Source organism: Mobula hypostoma, chromosome 2, assembly GCF_963921235.1.
Source record: "Mobula hypostoma chromosome 2, sMobHyp1.1, whole genome shotgun sequence".
Taxonomy (NCBI): domain Eukaryota; kingdom Metazoa; phylum Chordata; class Chondrichthyes; order Myliobatiformes; family Myliobatidae; genus Mobula; species Mobula hypostoma.
The window spans coordinates 235291705-235318737 of record NC_086098.1 but is presented as its reverse complement, the minus strand read 5'-3'; the positions used below and the strand labels follow the sequence as shown (position 1 = coordinate 235318737).

The window sequence follows — 27033 nt, the reverse complement described above, 5'->3', positions numbered from 1 at the left end:
AAAATCTAACGACAAAAATAAATAATATTGATAAGCAAATAATCTACTGATGAAGACTGAAATTAAAGAATAGACAACGTTGGAATTGCTCAGCAGGTCAGGCAGCCCCTAGAGAAGAACCACATTGTTAAATCTCTCTCTCTCTCATGACAGAGAAGCATGAGAGAGAGAGAGATTTAATGTCTCCCTTCACAGACGCTGCCTGACCCACCAGATCCCTCCTGCAGATTGTGTGTTGCTCCAGACTCCAGCATCAGCACTCTCTTGTGTCTCCATGGGTTAGAGGTCTCAAATCTCAATGCAGCAGCCACCCTTAACGGTCAACCCATCATCATTGAGCTACCCACTGAAACAAGTAAGAGCATCTCATTGAAACTCTGACTGTTCAGCAGCTTCCCTTCCGCAGTACTATCTCCAGTTAGAAATTGTGAAGACACGCTTGAGGGCATATTCTGGTGGTATTTGCAAGGACCGCATTTGCCTCCCATCCTTTACTGAGTTGGGGTTGTCTAGGCCATTTCAGTGGATTGTGAAACTTAAGGTATACAATGACCAGCTGCAGAAGGACAGTGAATTGGCCAGCCTTTAATAACATTCCAGTAGCTTTATAGTTAAGATCAGCATAATAAACGAGATTCTGCATGCGCTGGAATCCTTGAGCAACACACACAAAATGCTGGAGCAACTCAGCAGGTCAGGCAGCATTAATGGAGAGAATAAACAGTAAGTGTTTCAGGCCAACACCCTTCATCGGGATTAGAAAGGAAGATGGCAGAAGCCCAAAACATCAACTGTTTATTCCCTTCCATAGATGCTCTCTGACCTGCTGAGCTCCTCCAGCATTTTGTGTGTGAAGCTCACCATTACTCTGCTTCAAATCCCTCCCCCTCCCCTACCAAATTCCAGATTGATTTAACGACATTTATTTTCTCCAGCTGTTATGACACGATGTGAACTCATGCTTCTGGCTCATCTGTCCATGACTCTAGACCTAATTGCAATCCACCCTAACCTTAACTCTTGTCATCCAGCTCATTGCCATCTTGTTGAGATTCTCAATGGCTGACAGGGCCTACAAGCACATGACAGGTGGTCAGAGAGAACTGTATGAAAGCTCAAGAAAAGATCAACTTACCAGACTAGCCAAGGAAGCAATGCAGTCCTCAGAAAAATTAAGGCTTGACACCTCTCGTCCATCCGCAAGCTTAGGAGGAAACCAAATCAATTAGACAAACTTAAAACATGCTATTTACATAATTTCAGATTTTAAAAATAAGAATAAAATAACAATTTGATTTGATTGCATGCAAAATGTTAATTCTTCTGCACACCTATACAAGTCAAGGGATTTGGATAAGTGAGCATAGGGGAAAAACTTGTAGGCCCTGATGAAAGAGTGCCAAAGTTGAGACTAATTGGGAGGTCTCTCATAGGTACAGAAGGCTAAAAGGCCTCTTTGGGTGATGCATCATTCCACAAGAGGACAACAACCTCTGCGTCTATAGACAGCAAGATAGGGGTGAAAGTTGGTGGAATTTCCAGTTTCTACTGGACAGAATTAATTGATGCCAAGTGACACACAATTTTGAGTTCTTTCTTCAGCAAAGTATAAGTTAGACAAATTAAAATAATTGTTATACAGAATATACACACAGATATATTCATTTAAATATAAAAATAAATTTTATTTTAATGAGAGCTGAGCTACTTTGACCCAACATTAATACTGATGCTCTCACAGTTTGTACAACTACTTCCGGATGTCTTTCTTGAGAAATTTTTGTAATGGTTTAAACAATGCAGTAGTGACTGCAACACAAGACACACGCCAAGAAAAGTCCAAGTCCTTTCAAGGTAACTTATCCACAAACGAATAATCAGATGTTGGTACTTTCCCCACCAAAATCCAACTAGTAACAGAACTTTAATTAAAATTGTTATAAATTCTGAATGTACATCATAATTTGCTCTGGAAGTACAAAATCAGTTACATCTTATTTTTGTGACCATTATTCTCGATATTGACATAGAACAGTTTAGCAGCCAATATAATTGTCAGTATTTTACCCCATCTCTGTGATTGCAACCAATAAACCAATAGCAGCATTAAGAAGTGGTAATTTAATCTTAGGCTCAGGAATTCTATAATTGAGATAAATAATAGGGAATGTCAGTTTTGCTTAAAATCTCACCATTCAAATGTAAATTTAACTAATTTGATTGGTTCCAGGTGAGGGAACTTGTAAGGTATTGGAGTTCATTGGAACTGTCCTTGGTTGTGAAGAAATTTCATGACATGCGCCATTGATATTAAACCTGATTCCGATTCTGTGGATGGTTCCTGATATCCTCTGGAAAACAGGGATGAGACATGGGAATTGCTCACCTCACAAGCATTTTAAAGATAACCAAAAATTTCATTTAGTTTGTTGACTTGTTAAAAGCCCAAAATTAAATTACGACTTTTAAATGACCAGTTTTCCATTGTTCACATTGTGCATTTACAGATACATAGAAACACAATAGTTGATTGCCCAATCAGTACTTCCCTGGTACCTTCTAATCCTCTCCTCATGCTTTATTGGTCAAAGTTATGGGTTAACAACATATCAGAGCCACAAAATTTGTCCTATGCTGGTTTAGGGGCCACCAAACTCAGAACCAAGTATTTCAAACTGTTTCTTTCTTTCTAACTGCAAAGAGGTCATCTATCATGTGTTCCCATGGCTGCACATTGTAATAAAATAATTGCTTAATTGATTTACAAAATTGCATGAAAAATGTGTAATAACAAACCCACTAGGGGAATTTAGCTATCTGCAGGAGCCTTTTAACCCTTCCCATAATGGTAATTCCCAGTGATGAATGCTATACATAATGTTCCAGCGGAGGGTATCTTTAGCTTAGCTCATGGGCTATGCAATACTGTCAATATTCCTGAATGTTGCATGACAAGCTAACATACAAAACATCCCAGACAATAAAACAGCAACTTTGGAAGTTACCGGGATGGGACAACTGGATTTCATATGTTAGTGTATTGCTACCAAAGGCTTATGTTCTTAGAACATAATTATTCCACAGATCAGGTGAAATCGTTTGTCTGGTGAATTAAAAATCAGCTTTCCTTGGGAAGCAGGGAACTCTTAATGAAAACTATACCTCTGGTGTAGTCTTTTTTGGGAAATCTCAATCTGAGATCTCAGTGCCACCAGAGGCTAAGCAACTTCAGTTGTCGTGGATGCAGGAATGAACTCAACTCCTCTCTGGGTTACCCATGCTCACTGTGGTCCAAACCCAATTGCAATCTGCCCATCAGTGCCTTGTGCAGGAAATGGGTGAAAATGCAGGAGGGAGTGATAAAGTGTACTAGAAGTCAAGAACGACAACTTTTTAAGAAGTACACATTAAGAAAGAATTTAGTAGGATAGGGATGTTTATGTGGGACAGAATAAAATCTTCCTATGCAAAGCATTAGAGTACCTTTCTGTTTAATCTTCAATTTGTGAAATTATGTACTTGAATTATCAAGCAACTCACATTTTAATTGGGCTTTTCCAAATTCTGTTTTAAGTTTGCACTGTTGGTTAAAGGTAATTTAGTAGCACCTTTCCCATTGAAGGATATTCTCTGGAGGATGTGTAGGCAACAATATAGTCCAAAGTGCTTATTGTTTTCCACAAGAAATATGTAATACATGGACCATTTACCAAAAAGAAATTGAGGCAAAATTCTCAATTAATCCTCTCAATTTTACTAAGATTCAAAATCAAAACTATTTTCATCTAATTTTTCAATAATTGTAAAACAATACAAATAAATTGTTAAATCTTCCAGCTTCCTTCGGTACTTTTGCTGGTCAAAAGCTATTTCTCTTCACCACCATATGGCAGCAGAGAGCACTCTGCATTTCCCAGATTTTTAAGTATTGTACGGTGAACAGAATGGGAAAAATGGTCTTTGCAACAAGTTATTGAGATGTATATAAATCCAATATCAGATTTCATACCATAGACCAAAATACAGAGTAACAAACTGCAAAATATTTAAACCTACGAATCACCCTGCAATGGGTGTTCTGAGGCTTCCAAATTATTTGTTTGTACAAATAATTAATAAATTAAATATTGGATGTAGTATGCACTAATTCGTATGTATTAATACTCGTCTTCTCAAGTATAATCTTGCAGTAAGTGAAGACAATATTTATTGGGTTCAGTGGGTCTTTAAAGATCAACACAGGGCAACGTGCTACTATCATCACCATACCATACTGCTAATATTATTGTTCTTTCAGGAAACACAAGGGAGTTTCAGTGACCCGTCAGAGAAGCAAAACTATTTAAAGTGTGACCAGCTCCGCTCCTGAGGATGAGAATACAATCCATGAAAAGGTGTTTCAACATCTGCAAAGTACTACACGTGGTCTAGAGAACTTCCCTGTGATAGCAATGACATTATTCCATTCAATAAACCAGATATGCTGGCCATACACAAGAATCAACTTGTGCCAACTGCACCAAAAGGCACTTTAAGAATTTAAAATAGCTATGAAAATTGAATACTAAATCATTTTATAGTTCTAATTCAAAGATAAAGGCTCATAATTGAAGCCTGAGATTTTTAAAATGATAAAAATAATGAGGTAATAACAGCACTGAGATCAATGTAGTTTGGGGACAGAATGCACCAATATTTTGGGCTAGAAAATGTTCATGCCATTGGGAAACCATAGAAGTGTAAATGAAAACAAAGTAGCAGCAAATAATGCAAATTTACTTAAAATGCTTTGATCTCCTGATTTCTTGGCCTTCCTTTGATGCAAGTTAGAGTCAAAGCTTATCTTTCTATAATGTGAAATAAGACAACACATGTTGGAAAGGTTTTTGAGTAACTATGATAATCAGGTAAAGCCATAATTAAGAAACAAATGAAAGTGGCATAAAATGCAGAGAATTTTATCCCAATTCATTGGGATTCTATGAGGAATATGCTCGAATAAACTTTATAAATAAAGGTTTCAATGCAATCGTCTTTTTAAAAAAATGTAAGTTCATCAGCCAAAATAAACTTAAGTTCCACTTCATTTCTAAGTAGACTTTCACAAAGGTCCATTTAATTTTAAATTTGCCTCTGACAATGGTGTCTACCATATAGTTATCTCAATATCATTTCTGTCTTGAGTGATTATTCCCAAAAGATAACTGCAGCATCGCTCCATAAATCATGTTGTGTTGGATGAATTGGCAGAAACTGTAACAATTTGCTGTGGACAGCCACTCTAAAAGGGACAATATAGTCAACATTCACGCCAATAATAGTGTGTAATATTTCAGGCAACACATGAAGATTATGAGCAAATTCAAAAGAAAAAGGCGGGAGATGTTGCAGGAAGCGGTTGTACATAGTTCTGGATTCAGAACTCTCAAAAACCACAATAGAAACAAGAGGCATGTTCAATCCAAAGAATTGTCAAGGAAGTACACGTCACTGTAAATCCGTTTCCAGATTTCTTTGAAGATAATTACTCAATGGTTAACAGTAATGTTAGAAAATATGCAAAACTGCTAGCAATTCTGAAACCAGAATAGAGAAGAAACAGTGCAATAAGAACTTTCCAATTTCGAGTCACCATTTTATAATTTCACTGCCCTTATACATGCCTAACAGAAAAAAAAAATCAAGAAACAGGCACTATGTTATTTTTTATCTAACCAGCAGTGTTACTGAGGTTAAACCTGTTAAGTGAACATGATGAGCTGGTGTAGCCATGGTCTAATACGTAGGTGCTTCTTGCAGCTAGTTGTAACTCAAGGATCTTCACTGATACCCATGGTACCAGCTAGAGAGTATACCTTACATGGATAATCTCACACAGGTCAAGGCCAAAGCTCTGCAAGAATGGACAATACAAATTTGAAAAAGCCAGCTTCAGGATAATGGAAAAACCCTGAAAATTCGTATCCGACAAAGCTTATACACAGATGGGGGTTTGAATGGAAAAGAAAGCTGGTGGCATAGCATGGGATTTACCAAGAAGAGGACGTTTACCTCTAGTTGCAACAGGATATAATAGAAAAGTGAACAATCTTTACTTTTCTCATCCTTGTAAGAAATGGAACATCCAACTTTGCACACCTGGTAGAATTTGTTCAATTTTATGTCCGGGAAGCATAAAGTGTAGTCCAAGAACATTTTCTAGCTTCCCGTAAGACAATGTAGGTTAGTGACCTAATTGAACCTGTAAGCAATCATCAAATATTGCTGGCTACAAGAGCTATGACCCACAACATTCAGAAAAACTTATCAAGCATTTAAGTACACTGAAGACATCAGTAGGATCATTGGAAGCTACTCAATATATGAATGAACAGAACCTTTTTTTCCCCCCACAAAACACTGAGAGCCCAACAAGGTCATCAGCGAATAGCTTGGACATAGAAACAATCCAGACTTACTGGAGCATTAAGTTGCAGTAGAACATTTCCAAACTAAAACATAGGAATGTGTATACATTTATGAAACTGTGCTCTCAGAATGTTCTATTTGTTTACAGTGATGTTATACATCTTTGTTCATTAATTTATTTGTAATTAGATCCTCATCTTCATTTATTTGAATGGTGCTCATCTGCGACATCAATTTACCCATGAAGAGGAGCCCATGTGAAATAAAAGCCACAATGCCATCAGTACTTGTCAAGGTATAGTGTCCGCATATTAAATTGGCCATATTATAGAGGTATTAAGATGGGTATACTTTCAATTTCAGATAAAAATGGACTTAAACTTGGTGAGGTTTTAAACCCAGCAATTAAAACACATTGTCTTTCCACTCACAAAACAAATCCTGGAATTAGGTCAGTCTTGGATGTCAATCCAACTTGCAGGACCTCTTTCAGTAAATAGGTGAACTTTTAAAAAATATCTTAGAAAAGGTTTTTCCAACTGAAGGTTCAAGAAATACTTTGTTATAATCTTCACACACAAAAAAAAAAACGCTGAAGGCTTGCTTGGCTAGATAGCTTTCAAAGTTTCTCAATGGAAAGAAGAGTCCTTCCGATTTCAAGACGAAGGATAACTTGAGTTGCAACTCAAGTGTTCCTTATCAAAAGCAACAGCCAATAGAAAAGGTCAAGACTTGATGTCAAGAAAATCTGCAAAATCTCTTAAGGCAGACCAAACCTAGGATCTCAAAATAAAAATATGGGTCAGAGCCCAGCTTTGAGGACATCATAGGTGACAACAATGTTCCAGTTTTAGCACAACTGTAATTTCCAAACAATTGATGTGTAACTTCCCACAAAAATAATAAAGGTGGGTAAGTCTTTGTTCCAGAGTGGACAAAGTGTAATCAAGAAATGATTAACTGGTTTCTTCAGAGGTTTGTAATACAGTCAGTGAAGATCTTTGCAAGGATTAGAGGAACATTGAAAACTTGTAGGAAAAAAAAATTCTATTACTTTGAATTCCAAATGATAGCCATCTCAATATATTCAGAATAGACAATCATTGCAGATTCACTAATGAAAATGGAAGTAATACTTGGAAACAAAATGTCCTGTTATCCTATGAGCAAAGCAGGCTGAAATCTAGGATGCTATTGATGTCCTATTGGCATTAATCTAATAGTTTGAATATGAAGGAAATTGTGAAAATAATTTATAAATTGGAGACCTACACGTAAGAATAAAAGTTATGGCTCCAGATAAGCAAAACATTTAGGTGTTGCTGGCAAATTCTTCATTACATCTTGAGAGGATTAGAAATGGAATTTTCTTTAGCAGTAACAACTTCATTCCAATATTTGGAAACAAAACTTCAATGTTAGCAAGACCAAAGCCGTGCCAAATATGGGAAATCCAACAGGAAGCCTTGGATCAGGTCAGAGATGCCAACAAAGCAAGACCTAAAACAGCAAAGTATGCAGATGCTGGAAATCAAAGCAACACACATAGGATGCTGGAGGAACTCAGCAGGCCAGGCAACATCAATGGAAAAGAGTAAATAGTCGATGTTTTGTGCCGAGAAATGTCGACTGTTTACTCTTTTCCATAGATGCTACCTGACCTGCTGAGTTACTCCAGCGTTTTGTGTGTAAAAGCAAAACCTAACTTATTGGACCTGTAGAACCAAAGATAACTAATAGTAGTAGATGGCAAGTGAGCAATTTAAAAGTCCTATTCTGTACATTAAGCCCAAAGATTTGCTTTGGAAGGCAAACTGACAATTTGAAATCTCCTTGATTACAGCTTCACATTGTTGCTTAGAACTTTTTCAGTCTACTACACTTTTTCTTCCTTTTTTTTTATAAAAGGTAACAAAAAATTAATGGGAGGGATTTGTTCAGTATCAGTTTTCCTTGGCATGGTCTACAGAGATTTGATGAGGTAGCTAAAATATCAGGTATCTTATAGCAGCCATTTAAAAAATAGGTAATTTATTACCCCTTTTAAAACACACCACAGTGGCCCTTTTGTTAAATTAACACAATTTTCATGTACAGGGGGGAAAAAAGCTGATTCTGGTGAATCCATTATACAGATCACCTGAAAAGACTTGGCTACCAACAGAAATCCAATGGAAATTAATTCTATAGCTCAAGAAATGATATCACATAGCTAGGCTCCACTGATCCCCGTCACCTGGTTCCACCCAACTATTTGCAATTCTTCATAGTGGTGGAAATACAAAAACTCAAGAATGTTTATTTTTAATCCAGAAAATTATTTATGATTTTAGGTTTCATCTCAAGATTACACTAGACTGTATTCTATCAGTGCATAGTGCAAGACGTAGAATATTTCTCAGATTTACCCTTACAAGATCCTCACAAGGATATGAACACTACCGATAACTTCACATTTGTTTAAGGTGCAATTAATCTCAAGCCCTGGCCTTTTCTTTTTTCGATGAGATTTCACTCCACCATTTTATGGTGGTAAGCCTGTTCCTGTTGTTGAGGACAATGACACGCGAGTATCCAGGCTGTATAATTTAAAGTTAGGTCCTTCCATATGTGATGACCAGTTCAGTAACTGTTCAGCAATATGCAACTGAAGCAAGCAGCTGTAGTTTGCTCTATCTTTCCCATGCCCCCGACTACAAATTTTACACTCATGTGTAGGATCAGCTAGTAAGACCAGTCAAGTAATGGACAATGTCCCCATAAGGTGCTTTGTCTTTCAAATGCAAGTGATAAACACAAATCAATTTCACAACCTTTACTTTAGAAATACAGCACTTCAGTAAATGATGTACCAGGCTACCTTAAATGCCAGTTTTAATTTCTATCTGTACATTAGGCAGGGCATAAAAATACTACAATAGAGCCAAACGCAGACAACAGCAGATTTATACAGATCTTCAAAAAGATTTCACCATCCCTCCCACTTATGTAATGTTCAAGTACACAAATGCTCATTACTTTGCAGAAAAATGCTGATTCCTTAGTCATCCCCAAGAAAATTAAACTATCTTTTTTTATTAACTACATTTCATTTCCAAAAGATGAATTATCTCTGAAAAAAGCAGGCAAATTTTTCACTCGTAGTTTTTCCCAACTTAAGTGTGTTAACTGGACATTGTATTTACTGAAATATGTTCCTTTGTGCAGTGATGTTGGATCTATAAAGTTACCCCTTTCCTCCAGTGAAATAACATTAACATGAACAATGGCAAGTGGTGACATATCAGTAGTTGTACTGAAAAGGGAATTCACAGCTTAAACTTCACTTTGCACCAAACCCATGTCATATTAGTAACACTTGCTAAATGGTTACAAACTTTTAAGAAAAATAAATGGAGAACTTGATCTTTACTTTTTAATTCAGGAAAGAAGATCTTGTTTCCTCTTGCTACATACATATTACATTTCAACTGAAAAGTAACCACCAAGAAAATGTGTGAATATGTGTGTATGCGTATATCCACATATAGATAAAGCTTTCAAAAATCTCTGAATTTAGTTACTAACACAGTCTTCAATATAAGCATAAACTGGACTGTATGGAACCAAGTCTGGTTACACAGTATCCACCTCGATTCATTTTATTTCTTCAAAGCCACCTTGAATTAAGCAAAAACGAGCTCTGAAACGGACTGATCACATAAAAGTCACTTTTTCAAACCTATTCCAGTTATTACTTGGGGGAAGTCAATGCACTACACAGCCCACTGCTATGCTTTTTCCACGCACTCGGTTTCCTTTCCTCCCTTCCCCTATATTTCTTTAAATTTAGAAACAATGAACAAGGATTGTTCAACAAAGCTTTCCTTTAGAACAAGCAGGTCATTTTGACAAAACAGTGACTGGTACAGAATGAATTAAATGGTGGGGGGTGGGGGGGAGCAAGGAAAAACACTGGATAGTTTGTGCTAATCAATTACCAGGGACAGAAATAATCAAATTCTTAACAGGTTGCAAATAATTAAGTTTTATGTAGCCTAATATCAATGGTTGGTCAGTCTATTGTAAAAAAACAGAAGCTCATTATGTGCCTAAGGTACATTTATTCCATCTTTTTTCTTGAGGACCAATGACAAGTATCAACCTTTTACTATCTGGTCATTAGAAACATTATAAATCTCATTGTGGTCTGCTAGAATAGAGAACTATGCCCACTGCACACTTCACAGCTTCCAGTCTTCCTTGCTGTGATTTTAATCTTCTTGCTTGGATTGGTGGAACTCTTGTCGTGTTTTCAGCCAGTTATTAGATGAAGCAACCAGGGCACTACAAATCTCATTCCACCTCATATTCTGCGTGGCATCTTAACGAGCAGCGCTGGCTGGCACTTCCAAGGGAAGACACTCCATTGTTGATGCTGTGGAGAAACATATTAAATGGCATGCAAAAAGCAGGGGATGTTTTTAAACATAGACCTCCTGCACTGAAGTAATGTGGAATTTGTGCAGGAGCCAATGCCAATAGATGCAAGCATCTACATAATGTTAGGAAATATTTTTGTCATTGGCACTAGCTACGGCCACCAGAGAGCAGGCAATGTATTGTAATGTTAATGGCTCTGCCCGCTGGAGTCATCTGTAGCTACAGGTAGTTCTCCCTAAATGAGACACCTGTGACATAAAGCCAAAATAAGTATGTTGTCAGTTTCTGATGTGTGCACTGTAACCTGCCTACACGCAACCAATCAGACAACACTTGCAATGATGGCAGAGACATTTCCCATTTGCATTTAACCACTTTTTTTTCCTGACATAAACTGGTACAAAAGTAAAAGTGTAATTTAAAAACAACAAGGTAGGAAAGGGTCTGATGAAGCTACAGTCAGCTAAGACCGTATAATGATTTTTTTGGAACAATACAAGTTTTACTTTGTATAAAAGTAAGTGGTGGTCTCATTCCTAGTACGCTTTCCATGCACGACTTAAGTCCTGATGGAACACTGGCGTGCAGGGGTTTGTAGTGACCCTGTAGTGACTGTTAACCATAACATACCTTTGACCTAGCACAGCAGGTCAACATTGGAGAAGGCAAGTGAAAGAATCAGAAGGGAGAACAGACTGGCACACAAAAGACATATAGGTGACCTAAAAGCACCATGCTGAACTTTGCCTCTATGACCACAAAGCTGCTCAGTGATCAAGGGTCAGAGATGAAAGAGTTTCACATAATCCCCAGTACAGAAAATTCACCTTGTCAGCTGCTTTCCATTTTCAATACCTTGGAGGCATATATGGTCGTTTGGGAGCAGTGGCAAAAGGGGGACTTCCAAAATGGAGGTTGGGTCGCTTCCCACTCTGAAAACTTTCCCGAGGCCTTAGGGGCCCTCGTTGGAAGAACCTACCAGGACCACTGTAGTCTTGTTGGGCTCCAAAGGATGGCCCATAGTAATCTCTCGAAGACCTTTGCACGGGAGGCCTGTTGGTTAAGCTAAGGAAGTCTCTTGGAGGACATGGAAGTAAGCCAAGGAGTTCTCGAGGTGGCCCAGCTAATGGGCCAAGGAGGTCTCTAGGAGAACCAGGCAGGGGACCAAGGAGGTCCTGTGGTGGAGGGACAGGAGGTGGGACCAACTGATCTCTTGGAGGGGGTCCAGGAGGTGGAACAAGGTGATCCTGTGGAAGTGGGACAGGAGGTGGTGGGCCAAGATGGTCTCTGGGAGGAGGGCCTGGTGGTGGACCAGGGGGGGGTAAAGGAGGGGGCCCCATATGATCCCGGGGAGGGGGACCAGGAGGTGGTCCAAGGTGGTCCAGAGGAGGTGGACCAGGAGGGGGCACTGGGGGACCTGGAGGAGGTCCAAGATGATCTCTTGGAGGAGGACCAGGTGGTAGACCAGGACCAAAGTGGTCAGGAGGCGGACCAGATGGTGGGGGAATGTGGTCAACAGGGGTGCCAGGTGGTGGTCCAACATGGTCCCTTGGTGGCCCAATCTTCTCAGAGGAACTGGGAGGTGGCCCACTGTGGTCTTGGGAAGAACCAGGGAATGAACCATGTTCTCGAAGGGAACTTGACGAGGCACCCATGTGTTCCTGTGGGGGGACAGGAGGACCTAAGTGATCAGGTGGAGGACCTGGGGGCAGGCTCATGTGATCCCTTGGGGGTCCTGGTGGCAGTCCAATATCCCTCAAAGGAACAGGAGGCCCAATGTGATCTTGTGGGGGGCATGGGGTAAGTACATGGTCTGGAGGAGGCCCAGATGGATGCCCAATGTGGTCTCGACTGGAGACAGGTGTTGGCCCAATGTGATCGTGTCGTGAGCCAGGTTGACGTCCAATCTGCTGAGATTGCCTTTCAAAGGGATTGCTGAAACTGTTGGATCTGTAGGTGCTTGACGTCTCAGTGAACTGGAGTCTGTGTTCTTCAAACTGACTTCTAAAACTGGGAGGAATACCTTGAGTCATATCAGAAACATCAAGAGAGGAGGAATCTTCATCAAAGTCTGAAATGCTTTCATTAGCTTCAAACCAACTGCTCCTGGACCCTCCTCTCCCATGACTCATACTGCCTCTACCTGACCCTCGGCTGGAATCCAGAGTCTGAATAGGCTCTCCAACCATCAGCCTCCCAGCTGATGGTGTACTGGAACCTAGTGTCTCTATGGGGGCTCCTTTCTCCTCTACATTCTCAGGTAAATCTGATGTAGATATCCGAGTCTCAATGCAATGCTGCTCTCCATCTGCATTCTCTGCAATCCCAGATTGTCCAAAAACTGGTAGGTTCCCTTTCTCGCTCAGGCCAACTGACGGTACAGGACTAATAGGGCTTTCTAGAGGTTTGTCATCAGTCGGCCTACGCGAGGCATTCTTTAACATGTTCTTGAACTCAATGGTTGAAGTAGCAGAGACTGGAGAGCCCAGTGTTACAGTTTTATCAATGGTGGCGGCAGATGTGCGGCTAAAAGAACCAGCTGCAGCACTTTGTAAAGAGGAAGGTGGTCGGGAAGGGGTAGAACACACCGGGTCAGAAAATGCTTTTTGAAGTGGTCCTGTACGAGATATATCCGAGAATGAAGGCTGTAATATGATATTATTAGATTCTGAACGAAAGAACTGATTGTTGTGAGCTGCTGAAGGAAGGTTCTCAAGATCAATTCCCTGATCATCTTCCCTATAGCCTTTGCTACTGCTTGACCTACTGCCATAAGTTTCTTGTTTCTTAAGAATGGATTTCACGGGTTTGGAGAACACAGACTTGAGACGACTGTAACTGGTAGAGATAGACTGGTATTCATTGGGACTCTGCATCTGATCTGTTGCTTTGTTTGATTTGAGAATAGATTTTGGGGGTTGTTTCAACAAATTGGAAACTGAAGAAAGCGGTGGTCCAGCATAATCAAAATCAGTACAGGATTCACCCGCATAAAACTGCTCTTGAGGAGAGTCTCTGTTCGGGGAAGATTCTTCCCACACCTCTGAGGACTTGTAGGAGGAAGGGAATGAAGCCCTTCCACGGTTATATGAAGTATCGCTTTGGTAAGAAGGCACTGCACTGGAAATCTCTGAATAAGCCGAATCTATATTTTGTGGCATGGAAAGTGGAGGAGAGTTTGTGCTGCTAGTTGAAGAGGAGGGCGGACTGATTAGCTTAGACAGTAAGGACATTGGATCTATAGTGCCTGTTGTTGCTTGTTTGTCCATTATTTCATCCTGGGTTGGAGTTCCACCTCTCTCATCTCTGACTGGCGTGCCATCCTGGTTGTCCAGTATGGTACTGCTGGGATTACGACTTCCATCTGAAGGCTGCAAGAGACTCTTAGAGTCACTAGAGCCCAAATTACTCAGGAGAGGGATATTCAGATCTAAAGCCTTAAAGCCTGGGTTAACTTTGAGAAAGTTGTGAATTTTCAGCTCCAAACTTGATGGTGAGGGTGGCTGCACTTCTGGTTCAGCTGGAACTGCCTCTGAAGGTGCCTTCTGACTGCTCAAGTTTCCTCTTGATGAAGAGGCAGTATTGCGAAGAGAACTCTCAAGTACATTTGTGCTGGCAGGTGCCTTCAGGCTTGTGTTGGACAGGGCAGGACTATGGTTTACTGGGGCAGAGCTCACTGAGGAAACAGAGGAAACTTCTGATGCAGGTGAATTTGGAGAGCAACTAATCAGCCCTTGCATCACAGGCTGAGTGCTGGAATTATTAATGGGAACGTTTTTGTCCAATGGACTGGTGATGTTTGCCACTGCCGGGGTAGAAATACTTGGAGCTGTGCTGTTTGATGGGACAGCAGTGTTTGCTGTCACGCTCTGAAGTAATGATGAGAGACCTAATGAGAGAGAAATTAAAAGGTCAGTTACTTAAAACTGCATTTTAACTCCTGTGATACATTTTTACATTAACTCGATTTACAGCAATATATTCCAATATACTTCTTGAAAATGGAAGATGATAGAGAGCGAGAGAGAGCGCTTCATGCTGTTTTTCAACGCTGAGAAAATATATCTGGTGACTTTATAAGTGTGAAAGCTTTGATGGACATGCACTAATGAGGCAGAGTGAAAGGGTATCTGTACATAACAGGCCACTTCATAGAGTATTCAGACAAAAGCACAACATAATTACAGGACAATTTACAATGACCAATTAACCGACTCACCAGTAAGTCATTGGACTGTGGAAGGAATCCCACGTACACATGGGAAGGAACATACACTTACTTACAGATGATGCCAGAATTGTGCTCCAAACTCTGACACCCGAGCTGTAAAAGCGTTGTGCTAACTGCTACACTACTGTGGCGCCCCATGGGAAGTGGAGTTCGGAACTAGAGAAACTGCAGTTTTAACAGGAGGATGTAAGCTTTTAATGTAGTCAGTTTAGATCTGTAAGGTGTGAGTTATCATTGAGCATATGGAACTCAGAATCATCATATAGAGGAAAATAAAATGCAGAGCTGGGGTATGAATTAGACCCTTTCAATCTGTGTAACCTCCCTCCCGTCTGATGTCTCTGTCAAGGGTCCAGTGGCAAGCAATGAGTGCTGCCCTCCCACAGTTCCAATGATCTGGTTTTCATCGTGATCTCTGGTGCTGTTTGAATGAAGTCTGCAGATTCTTTCCATAACCACACGCAAAGACATCCTGGTTGATAAGTTAATCGATCCAAGAGTGGTGGGTGGCAGGAGAATCAGGACCATACAGATGGGCATGATGGGAGAACAGATCAAAGGGAAATATGGGGCAGTGGCATCAATGGAATTGCTCCGAGTGCCAGCACAGATTTGATGATGGTCTGCAATACCAAGATAGATATGAACATTGACCTGTGGTTGCAGAGATAAGATGATGGTGTGATCAGTCAATCTTCATATATTTCTTTAGCTTTACCTTGCAGTGCAGGAGCGGAAGACCCCTGGCTCTTGCTGAGTGCTGACAAGATGCTCTCTGGAGTTAATTCAACTTTTGACAGGATGCTTGCCAAAGGATTGGGAGGAACTGGAGAAGGCTTCTGAACAGGGGCCTTTTGGCCAGTATTCGACTGAGCTCCAGGAGAAGCCACTGGAACAGGTGTTTGACCAATCACTGGGCTGACTGCAGAGGGCAAGAAAGAGAAATCTGACAAGTTCAGTAACAAGACAACCTGGCAACGGAATGGAACAAAAATTAAAACACTTCAAGGCAATTTCATCCTTCAAACAACCAACATTCACCTAACGTAGTCTCATGTCAAACATTATTTGAATTGTAACATTAGAGATGGCATTACCCAAATCTGCCAATACTTGCTGAAAGAATTAGTTCAGGCTGGATGTGCTCATCCAAGTTACCTAGAAGACGACGTGGATTTACATAGGGGAGGTCTGGTCCCACGATCACATATTCTGGCAGAGTTCAGTGGGATGTTACCCGATTTATGTCCATACTCTGTTATCCAATAGTAATGCTTAAAAAGCTGTAAGGTCCTCAACTGATGAGTATGGCTTACCCAGCAGATTAGTGTCACTAATTACCATGGTTGTCAGTACATGGGAACAAAAGTAATGTAATCTGCTTCTTATATGATGCTCTTAAATTCTTCAAACTGCTTCCAACCCACAGACATTGACCCTATGCTATTTGGAAAAACAAAAGAATTTTCTTTAGAGTACAAACATTTCACAGGCCAAACATATTTTTTAATATTCTATCCACAACCTTGGAATGTTAGTGTTTTCAAACTATATTCTGTAAAACATCAGTGAAAAAAATGAATATTTCTTATAAATCTGTGACTCAGTGCAACAATTCCAAACCTACCTGTTTCCATGATAATAATGCAAAATTGTAGCACCTACCTACAGTCACAGACATTTTCAACAAAAGGAGAGCCACCCTGATTTAATCCTTGTCTGGTCAAAAAAAATCAAGTTATTAAGGAATGATTATTTCTTTTGTTACTAACCAGTCCAATTCAGTACAATGGAGATGAGTAAAAAACACGGCAACAGTCTGCTTCACATTCACCCTTACCATCCCACCCATGGTTAGTTGTGGTCACTCCCAATTCATGCTGGGCTATGGTAACAGGCTCCTGAAGGGGCAGGCAAGCCAAAGAAATCCTGACTCACCATGTGTCCACTCAACATCCCTGGCAGTACTTTCCAGATCTTAAATACTCATGACATTTAACAGACATAGCACTTTTGGCCCAATTATCAATTACTTTCTATCTACTTTCTGGTTCTTGACTCCCTCAGACAATAACAATTGCTCTATCTCTGTGTCTAGACTGTTCATGATTTTAATACCTCTAACAGATTCCACCTCAACTTCAACCAAACGAAGCAACTGTCCATCAAATCCCCGATCCTAACTATCTTGGCAAACTTCTGCAATCCTCTTCAAAGCTTTTACAATATTTTCAAAGTATAGTGCCCAGAACTGGACACAGTACTCCAGCAGAGGGTGAACTAGTGCTGACAATCACGACTTTCTTGCCACTAAGTGTAATATTCAGGAACCTGTGCAAATCTAACCATTTCAATAACCACATCAGACATATCCTCCCAGATCTTTTAGTATTTATCTGCTATCTACTCCACCAGTCTGCCTACATCTCCTTGAAGTCTTTTGCCATTCTCCTCACTGTTCAATCTTTGATTCATGAGTAAATTTGGGAACTCTGCCCTCTTCACTAGGTCCAAATTATCAATATACATTAAGAAATCAATAGTTTCTGTACCAAGTCTTAGGGAGCTCCATTTTCCTCCAGTTCAAAAAAAGGCTTTCATCAATTGTCCCCTTGGGGAGAAGGCAGGACAATGGGGTTGAGAGGGATAATAAATCAGCCATGATGGAATGAAGGAGAGGACTCAATGGACCGAATATCCTAATTCTGCTCTGATGTCTTATTGTTCTGTAACACAGCCTATTGTCATAATCAAAACTGCCCAACACATCTCTGGCACTAACCTATCCACCATAAAGGACATATATACAAAAACATGCTGGAAAAGTGCCAATAACATCATGAAGGATCCCCTCCACCCTTCTCATGGACTGATTGTCCATTCACCTCAGGGAGGAGACTACATAACATCCACGCCAGGACCACTAGAGTCAAAAAACAATTACTTTCCCCAAACAGGAAGGCTGATGAACACTTCCATGCACTAACTCCTGCCACACACCCCAGTCACCTTATGTACAGACAGTCCTGTGCCTAGAGTCACTTAATGGACATATAGTCAACTTAAGTATATTTGCTATTGTACATATTTATATTTATTGTTTTTTATTATTACTGTGTTATTTATCTTTGTGTTTTTTGTGCAGCATTGGATCCGGTGAACGATTATTTCATTCTCCTTTACACACGTGTATAAGGAATGACATTGAACAACCTTGAATTTTGAATCTTTCTCATTGCTGCCACAAATGCTATTAATTCACAGCTTTTAGTCTTGTAACATTTTGTAAAATGAGTTACTGTGACATTAATCTTGTCTCTAATTTTATCCCCAATGGTTTCCAGTAGTTCTCCCACTATCAAGGTGTAACTAAAAGTCTTTTGATAACTCCACCTCTACATCTATTTTTGAACAGGATGTAATATTTGCAAGTTTTTCAGACATCACACCCAAATCTATAGTAGTTCAGAATATTATAGCCAGTGGCTTCTACAAATTCATCTTACTTCCTTCATCAATCTGGAATATATCCCACCTAGATGAGGTGATTTACCACCTTTATTGAGAGATAAAACTTTCTAAAACTCTTCATCGACTTCTGCTCCCATCCACAATCCTGATTACACCTACCTTCGCTGGGACTTCAGTACTGCTTTTTCTCTTGGTGAAGGCCATTATAAAGTACTCATTTAATACCTGAGTCATTCCCACTCACTCTGAGTAAACTTCTTTTCTGGTCTCTGATAAGCCCACTTCTCCTTTTCCAACATTTTTCCTGTTCACATACCAACACAAATTTTTTTTTACATTTGTTTTATGTTCATTATCACTCTTTTCTTGAAATCAACTTAATTTCAAGCTTCTTTCATCACTCCTTCCACAAAATAATCACAGAACAGAGCTTACTTGTGGAAGGTCAGAAGCCTTAAAGGAAACTTTTTGGCATCCATTAAGAGAATGGGTATTTTTGTTTGATTTGCAACCCTTACCTCTGGTCACATTGTTAGATTGAAGTAGAAGTGCCCCCTGCTTCAATACAGTTATATTAATGGTTACTGAATAGGATGGCTTGTATCATTATAAAGTTGGGAAATGATTTCACCCTGTACACAAGGACTATTAACCTCAATGAACACCCTACAAATGTAATCTGTGAGCACATCAACGCTTTTTCTTTTCTACTATGATTAGGAGGTAGTACTGTTCGTGTGTTTTGTTAAAGTTTTTTCTGACTGAACAAAACTCAAATTGAAAACACAAAGTTCTGTCGTTTTATCAATTAATTTCATTGACCAGACTTAATGTTATACCCAAATTGGATTACCACTACTAATATGTTGACATTCTACTGTTTGACATCATTTGGACTTTAATGTCCCTTTGACCATTTTCTCATGGTTTACTATAAAAATTACTTATTCAGTTCCTTTGTATTCTCCGAGGCTGCTTCTAATCCAGGTTCCTTCTCAGAATCTCTATTCATCCCGCCTCTTTACCCAAGAGGAAGTAAATAGAAATCCTGTCATCACCAGCATGTGTTACAAATAGCAGGAATGCAATTTCTAAGATGCTTTTTTAAAGTCAATTCAGTTTGTTCCAGAATAACTGTATTTTATACTAAATTGCACATTCATTATCTTATAGACAATCAACAGTACCTTTAACTTGTTTGCAGAATGGTTTGTTTCCACATTTCCTTAGTAATAAAATCATCAAACTGATTGCCCACGAGCAACTTCTTATAATTCAGGATGATAATTTACACCCAAACTACATTAACCCATATGTTGCAGATAAAATGACACAATTTGGTCTGTTATTGCAAACTACAATCAAACTTTAAATGTAAGAAAGACGTTCTGGGAAAATTTCAAAATGTAATGCATTATTTAGCCTTCTTGAGTTAGCTACAGATCAATTAGAACACTCCTTCTTGCATGCCCCAAACATGACTCAACTAAAAGCAGAGAACAGCACAAGGGAGTGACACTTTCTCACATTCAAAGAAAATTTACTGTTTCAATGGATTTTGCTTCTGAACTCCCAACAATCAAAGACAAAGTAAATTGCTAATTTATATAGCACTACATATTATCTCAAGAAGTTTGTTCAAGCTTAAAGAATTGCTGTTTGGCACAGATCCCATGAACAATGAGACATTAATTTATCAGTTTTAAGATTTTCTTCAGTTAATAACATAGAACCCTCATAACCACATATGAAAATGCTGAGTGTAACTGATTCGAAGCACACAAGTGCTGTCAATGCACCACGCAGTCACTACTACAGTGGACTGTCATCTTCAATGATATGCTTAAGTCGCAGAATGGTTCTGAAGGCACAAACTTAGTTTGCAGGTAATCTCTAAAGAAGCAAACCCAAATTAAACTGACTTGTAAGACTGCTAATTAATTAACAAAACCTCTTTGCAAAATGGGTAAATATTAAAACATGCAACCCATTGCCATGAACAACTTCTGAGTAATTCCTTTTGAGGTGGTGTGTGGCAAAGCCTCTGTGTCTCACCTGTGTTCTTCATGGCTGTTGTCAGGCTGCTAAGGATAGAACTAATTTTGCCCAAGTCGATATTTGCCAGGTTTGGCAGGCCCAGGGGTGGTGTTATGGTGCTACCCTTTGCCTGTGTGCTGCTGTCTGCTTGAATTGAAGCCTTTTCTGGCTGTGGGCTTGCACTTGCTGCTGGTGTGTTTGGACTGGATTCCTCTTTCTTCTCGTCTCTTTCCACTGCTAGACAGCAACAATTAAAAGAAGAAGGTTCAAATTCTGTGAGCTGCAAATATCCTCCCATCCTGTTCTTTGTGGAATACTGCTATCTTGTGCTCAGATATATTAGCATTGTCATATGATGGAGCAGTTAGACCCCATTTCTTCCTTCCAATGGAAATGAGGAACAATCATGATCTTTCCATCTCACTGCTGCATGTTGCCAACAGTAGAATTTCTCCGATTCCACCAGTCCTGCAGTGAGTGCACTCACTAGATATACTGCAATACAAGGAGGGGCCTAACTTCTTTGCTGAGTGAAAGTTTTGTTGGTTGCCGAGCTTAGTAAAACATTTGCAGACATTTCAGCTCCAATCAAGAAGCTATTACCTGTGCGCAGTTAATGGCTTCTCAACCGGAGCCGAACACCTGCAAACATTTTACCAAGCTCAGTGATCAACCAAACTTCTAAATAGCCAACCCAAGCTACCAATATTTGCAACTTTCTATCATTACTGAGTGTTAAGCAATGAGCTGGACTATTCATGAGAAAATGTTTTTGAACATGATTTGAAGGTGAGGTTTGATTTCAGGCACAGACACTGCAGAAACTTTGTGTGAAATTCTGACTGTCGCAGATTAATGGACCCAGCTGAGGTCAAAAGGATCATAGAAGACTTCTGAATGCTGAATTTTTTTTAGCATTAGCATTTCTGTCAACTGACTCTTCCTAATAAGTCAAACTCTGTGGAACTTCTTCCAGAATTCTGAGCGTGTCAGGCAAGAAAAAACCTGTTAGGTTGAAACATGCTGTGAGATTGAGGGTGTTAGATAGCATTCAATCTGGGTAACTACACTCAGATCAGAGAAACAAAAACTCTAAGAGTCTTATTAAAGGACGCACTCTGACTTGAAAAGTAAAGTTTTCCATTCTTGAAAACAGTCTATTAAAATTATCCAATAAGACTAAAATAGTAAGGGCATAGATGAGCACATCATTAAAAGTGCCACCAAACACTTACGATGTAAACAAAATACTGATTTTCAGGGCTACAGAAGTTAACATTGAGATGTTGTGACCAGACTGCTCAAAATACTGTGTATAAGCGCAAATATTTTTTTTATATACACGGTAACACTAGAAGAAGTATAAAAAATGTGTAGATTGATGTCGCCACAAGACACAAAAAGTCAAGGGCTAAAACTTTAACATTGTTCTTCCTCACAGATGCAGACTGATTCTAGCACTTACTACCTTTAGTTCTGAGACAACAGTGAGCAAGAAAGATTAAGGATTCTGTAAAAAAGAGGTGGAAAGATGACCTTGTGCAATATGAATGGACTGTATGAGGTGGAGAGGGAGGCAATATGTTCAGTGATGGGAAACAATTACAATAGTCCATTAATAACAATAAATCCACAAAGGAATTACAAAGATACGAGGGTAAAACTTGACACCATAAGGCAGTGGTCAAACAAACCGGAGAAAAAAATGGAAAGTATACTGGAAGGCTGTGACAGGGGGAAGAAATGTTAGGTGGGCCGGAAGGCCTGCTTTGTGCCACTGATAATTGCTAAGCTTGATACCTATTATGTTCGATGCTTCTGCAGCTTCGTCATCCGAAAGCTCCATGTCCTCAACATCACAGTTATCACCTGAAGCCTCAGGCAGTGGTGACCTCGGGCTCTCTTCAACCAGCTCTGCAACAGCCTCCTCTGTAGGGCGGACAGGGGACTCAGAGCCCGTTGGTGATGGAGCATCCATGCTTGGAGATGGAATGGGAGACTCATCTGGATCAGGAAGGGTTGTTTTCAGCTGGTCCAACTTCTTTTTCAAGTTGTTGACTCTGTTAGCGAATGTCTTATAGGCCTGTAAGGAAGTAATCAATAGCAAAGAGGCAAACAATGAATCACATAGACACAGTGCTTCTCCTATTGGCCTGGTTTACTCCAGAAGAAATGAAGATTACATTGGAAGTGAAGAGGATACTTGTGACAGGAAGAAAAAACAAAAACAGCCAGTTACTGAGGATAATGGTATCTGTGGGACAATACCCTCGACTAAATAACCAACGGCTACTAGAAGAGAAAAGACAGCACAGGGAGGAACAAAAGTAACAAATCAAGACTAGTCAGAAGGTAGTCACTTGCAAGTGATCATACTGGCTAGTTCCCTTGATCTAAGTTTGGTTAGAAAGACCATCCATCCATAACAAAGTATGTATTATCTTCACATTGGCAACATCTCTCGGTTTATGTAATGTTGGAATATGAGAGAAACTCTAATAGCACCAGCAAACCAAGCTCCTATGCAGTACTTAACCATACAGCATAAGAAAAAGTAGGAAGAAAGCTGGGAAATAAGTTTAATCAGTATTCCCTACACTGTAATTGGCAGGAATGTCACAAATATATTCATCAAGCATACAACTCAATTACTGCTATCAATACAGTGTGATTATTACATGAGTGCTGACCTTGGTTTGGGTTTGGGAGATGATATTAAAGGAACTTTCCTGAACTGCCACCAAGGAGTGATATATAGTACACCTTGCAGTAACAGAATACTGGAGCTGAAGGGACTCTATGATTAAGATAGTGATAAAGAAGCAGCAAGTGTATGAGAACTTGTATCTGGTGGCCTTTCCACCCATTTGCTGCCTTGGTCCTCTAGGTGTTAAGAGGTCATAAGGAATTTGAAGAGGCAGGCCTTTTGACACTCTAAATCTAAGGGGGATTATGCTTACCTTCTGATCCCCGTGATGAAACAAAGCCTCCTGGGTGGAATCTACAAATAGGCACAATCATGGAAAATAGGAATAGGAAGCAAGCTAAATGGTTTGAACAGTGTCTGCTGTTTCCTAGTTATGTAATAAGGTAACACTGGCACACACTGGAAATTCATTGCTTACTTGCCTGGTCAATACTTGATACATTCAGGTTTCTATTCTTCCGGAACCAAGAGGCTGAGGTTTAATTAGTATATGTGGCATTATGAAGGAAATGGAAGTTGATACAAAAACTTTGTTCAGAAACTCTGGAACAAGGCTAAACTAAGCTTTGCAAAAAAAAACCATAACAGATAGAAGTTCAAAAAAAAAACAACGAACTGGACAGTAAATGACTTTGGTACGGGATACACATACAAGTTCGGCATGAGTTCTTACAAAGATACGTACATTTGCCACAATCTTCACCTCCTTGTACTGAGCCTCATAGAATATTTCTGCATTTTCTAGAGCTTCAATTAGTGGTGGGGTCTTCTTCACCTCCCTCTCAAGCTCCGCACAGAAATCTTCTAATTTAGAACTGGATTCTTCAAAATCTTTGGAAAATCGTTTTCCTCCAGCACGATCTGTAAAATGAGAATTAAACATTACATTGTACAAGTTAGTTAGGATTGTTCAACATAAAATTAAGGCTGGCTTTTCGAAGGACCAGAGAAATGCATCAAGGGAGATGGAGAGAGATTCATTCTAAAATCACTCAAACAAATTTGATTGTTCAGAGATAACAAGATGGACAAACTGTTTCCCTACCACAATATATTAATTCTCACTATATATTATTCAAAACTACAAAGAAATTCAAAATTTATACATGTTAAGCAGCTTTATATAACCATTTACATGTCCATCGTCCATATTTCTCACCAATAATTCCCATGCATTTTTGGCTGTGCATAGTTTAAATTTTCCCCTGCTTCCTCCATGATTACAACTATTTCACCATTAAGGCACCTTATTGGCAGAGAAGTCTGGAAGTAATGTTCTTTAAACTGCAAATTCTCTTTAACTGTCTCTGTTAACTTAGACAAACTTCAACAGACACACAATGGAAAGTATCTTAATTGGTTGCATCACAGCATGGTATAGAAACACCAACATCCAGGAACAGAAAAGTGTACAGAAAGTGGTGGATACTGCCCAGTCCATCACAGGTAAAACCCTCCTCACCACTGAGCACATTTTCATGGAGCACTGCCTCAAAAAATCAGCATCCCTATCAAGGATCCCCACAATCCAGGCCACGCCCTCTTCTTGCTACTACCATCGGGCAGGAGGTACAGAAGCCTTGGGTCCCACAACACTAGGTTCAGGAACAGTTATTACTCTACAACTGTCACAATCCAACTTCACTCACCGCAACTCTGAACTGATTTTAAGAACCAAGAGACTCACTTTCAAGGACACTTTACAACTCAGGTCCTCAGTATTTTTCTCATTTGCACAGTAGTTGTTCTGTCAGTCTTTATTTATGTATAGATTTTCATAAACATTCCATTGTATTTATTTTATTCCTGTAAATGCTGGCAAGTAAATGAATCTTCAGATAAGGTTAACTTTCTATTTCATGTACATTGACACATTGAAGAGCTTATTAGAACTTCTCAGATTAAAGACAGATGGAAGGCCACAATTGTCCACATCATACAACACATCATGATGAAGATGATGTTCATTGAGACATAGAGAAATGTGTTGTTTTGTATCAACAACTAACATAGTCCAAGAATTGTGCCGGGCAGCCTGCAAGTGTCGCAGTGCTTCTGGTGCTAAGATAGCATGCCCACAACTTATTAACCCTAACCTGTACATCTTTGAAAAGTGAGAAGAAACTGAAGCACCAGAGGGGAAACACTCACGATCATGGGTAGAACGTACAAATCCCTTACAGACAGGGGTGAGACTGGTGATCACTAGCACTGTAAAGTCACTGTGCTAACCGGTACACTACTGTGCTGCTCAAGCTAGAATATGGTAACTTTGAACTTTAGCACTGCAATCACAGGTTGGATGCTAACCCAAGTAGGAGAACCACATCTCAAGAAATAAGTCAATGATTCCTAACCTAAGCCTAGATTTTCCTATATTGGGCTTTATTTGTGTCTCACATTTTCAATTTACTTACCCACAGATACACAAGGTTAGGACCATCCCACATTTGAACAGCAAGGCTCTGAGAAGCCACTGCAGTGGAACATGTACCGTCCTGGTATTGACCTGCACAGATGTTGATGCTTGATCTCCTGAGTTCCTCCAGCATCTGTTTTTTTTTACTGCCTTCAAACTCCTCTGTAAACCTTTTAGCAAAGCCCCATCCCAGATCTACCTTATTTTAAAGTTTTATCATTGCTTCTGATATCCCTGATATTCAGAAACATTTAACAGCTAGAAAAATCAGATGAACAAAGTTTTTTTTAATATACATACCTATTCCACTCCGCACCCTCACAATCAGCATTCAAACGAAGCAGCTGAAGTCCAACCCAGCATAGGACCTGAGACCAGATATGCTGTTTGAAGCTCTGTTGCTGGACCTCATGCAGAGATCAGCAGCATATACAGTACGAACAGCATGACTGGGGCCACCAGAACAAAGTAGCAAAGCAGTGTGAAAATGGGCAAACTCAGGGTCAACTCAAAGGACCCACATAAAACAAGAGTTCAAACCCCTCTCCATAACAAATAATCTGCAGGTATTCGAACAATTCACAGCTTTACCTTTCAATCTCTTCAGAGTCTCTGTGCTACAGACATCCACACGGAGTGTCCCAAGTTGTTTCTCTTTGAACTCCCGCTCATCCTCAGCTTGTTTGTATGACCCCAGCTGATCAATCAGTGCTGCAGGCTGCAAAAGAAAACACCCAGCTTCTATGAAATGGTGATTAAACTCCCAATGTTCCATCTCACCCTTTGCAATGGACATTCACAAGCCAGGTGAGAAAATCCACTCTAGATATGGAAGAGCAGTGAAATACATTCAAAGAATTGCAAAGCTAATTGCTTAATCTGGACAAAGGAGGATTCAAATTTACTTTGTCTCAATCTGTAGGATGTGGTTCAGTGGGTACACCCTTGCATTTTGAATCACTTGTTCATAAGTTCAAGGCTCACCATCAGGAAAATGGCTAGCAACACTCCCAATGAAACACCAGAGGAGTGTTGCACCAAAAATGGTGCATTTTCCCACAGTGCCTTGCTCACTCTCTTAGGTGAATGCAAAAATTCACAGAGATATTTTCCAAAGAATATGGAATTCTCACCAGTACCCAGCATCTCTTAAAATTGAAGACTACTTGATTGTTGCATGCTGGCTCTTTGTGAAATCAGGTTGCATGCAGATTGCAAATAAAATTCTTTTTGAGAAAGACTAGATTCAACAGCTTTCCTGTTCATTGCAACTGTAACAATGACAACACTTACTGAGTTCTAAATTGGATGCAGAGATTTAGAATTTCTAAGGATCAG

General features: G+C 39.7%; 2 protein-coding genes across 4 annotated transcripts in view; both read right to left on the bottom strand.

Moving 5' to 3' along the window:
- The window catches only part of LOC134342936 (threonine--tRNA ligase 1, cytoplasmic-like), a 72820-nt gene extending 70487 nt beyond the window's left edge, over positions 1-2333 (bottom strand). The window contains exons 1-2 of the mRNA XM_063041647.1: positions 2193-2333; positions 1136-1204 (exon numbers count right to left, since the gene is read on the bottom strand). The gene's annotated coding sequence lies outside the window, so the exon portion shown is untranslated. The remainder of the gene's footprint in view (positions 1-1135; positions 1205-2192) is intronic.
- LOC134342933 (regulation of nuclear pre-mRNA domain-containing protein 2-like) overlaps positions 1665-27033 on the bottom strand; it is a 92226-nt gene continuing 66857 nt past the window's right edge. Inside the window, exons 6-12 of one of the 3 annotated variants that reach the window (XM_063041642.1) lie at positions 26287-26413; positions 23962-24137; positions 22370-22652; positions 20588-20806; positions 15780-15983; positions 11658-14719; positions 1665-2351 (exon numbers count right to left, since the gene is read on the bottom strand). In XM_063041642.1, the coding sequence (XP_062897712.1) occupies positions 11679-14719; positions 15780-15983; positions 20588-20806; positions 22370-22652; positions 23962-24137; positions 26287-26413 (4050 nt within the window). In that variant the 3' untranslated portion in view covers positions 1665-2351; positions 11658-11678. Of the gene's footprint in view, positions 2352-4127; positions 14720-15779; positions 15984-20587; positions 20807-22369; positions 22653-23961; positions 24138-26286; positions 26414-27033 lie in introns of those variants that run through there. The other 2 variants (XM_063041643.1, XM_063041644.1) reach the window with 2 other exon arrangements.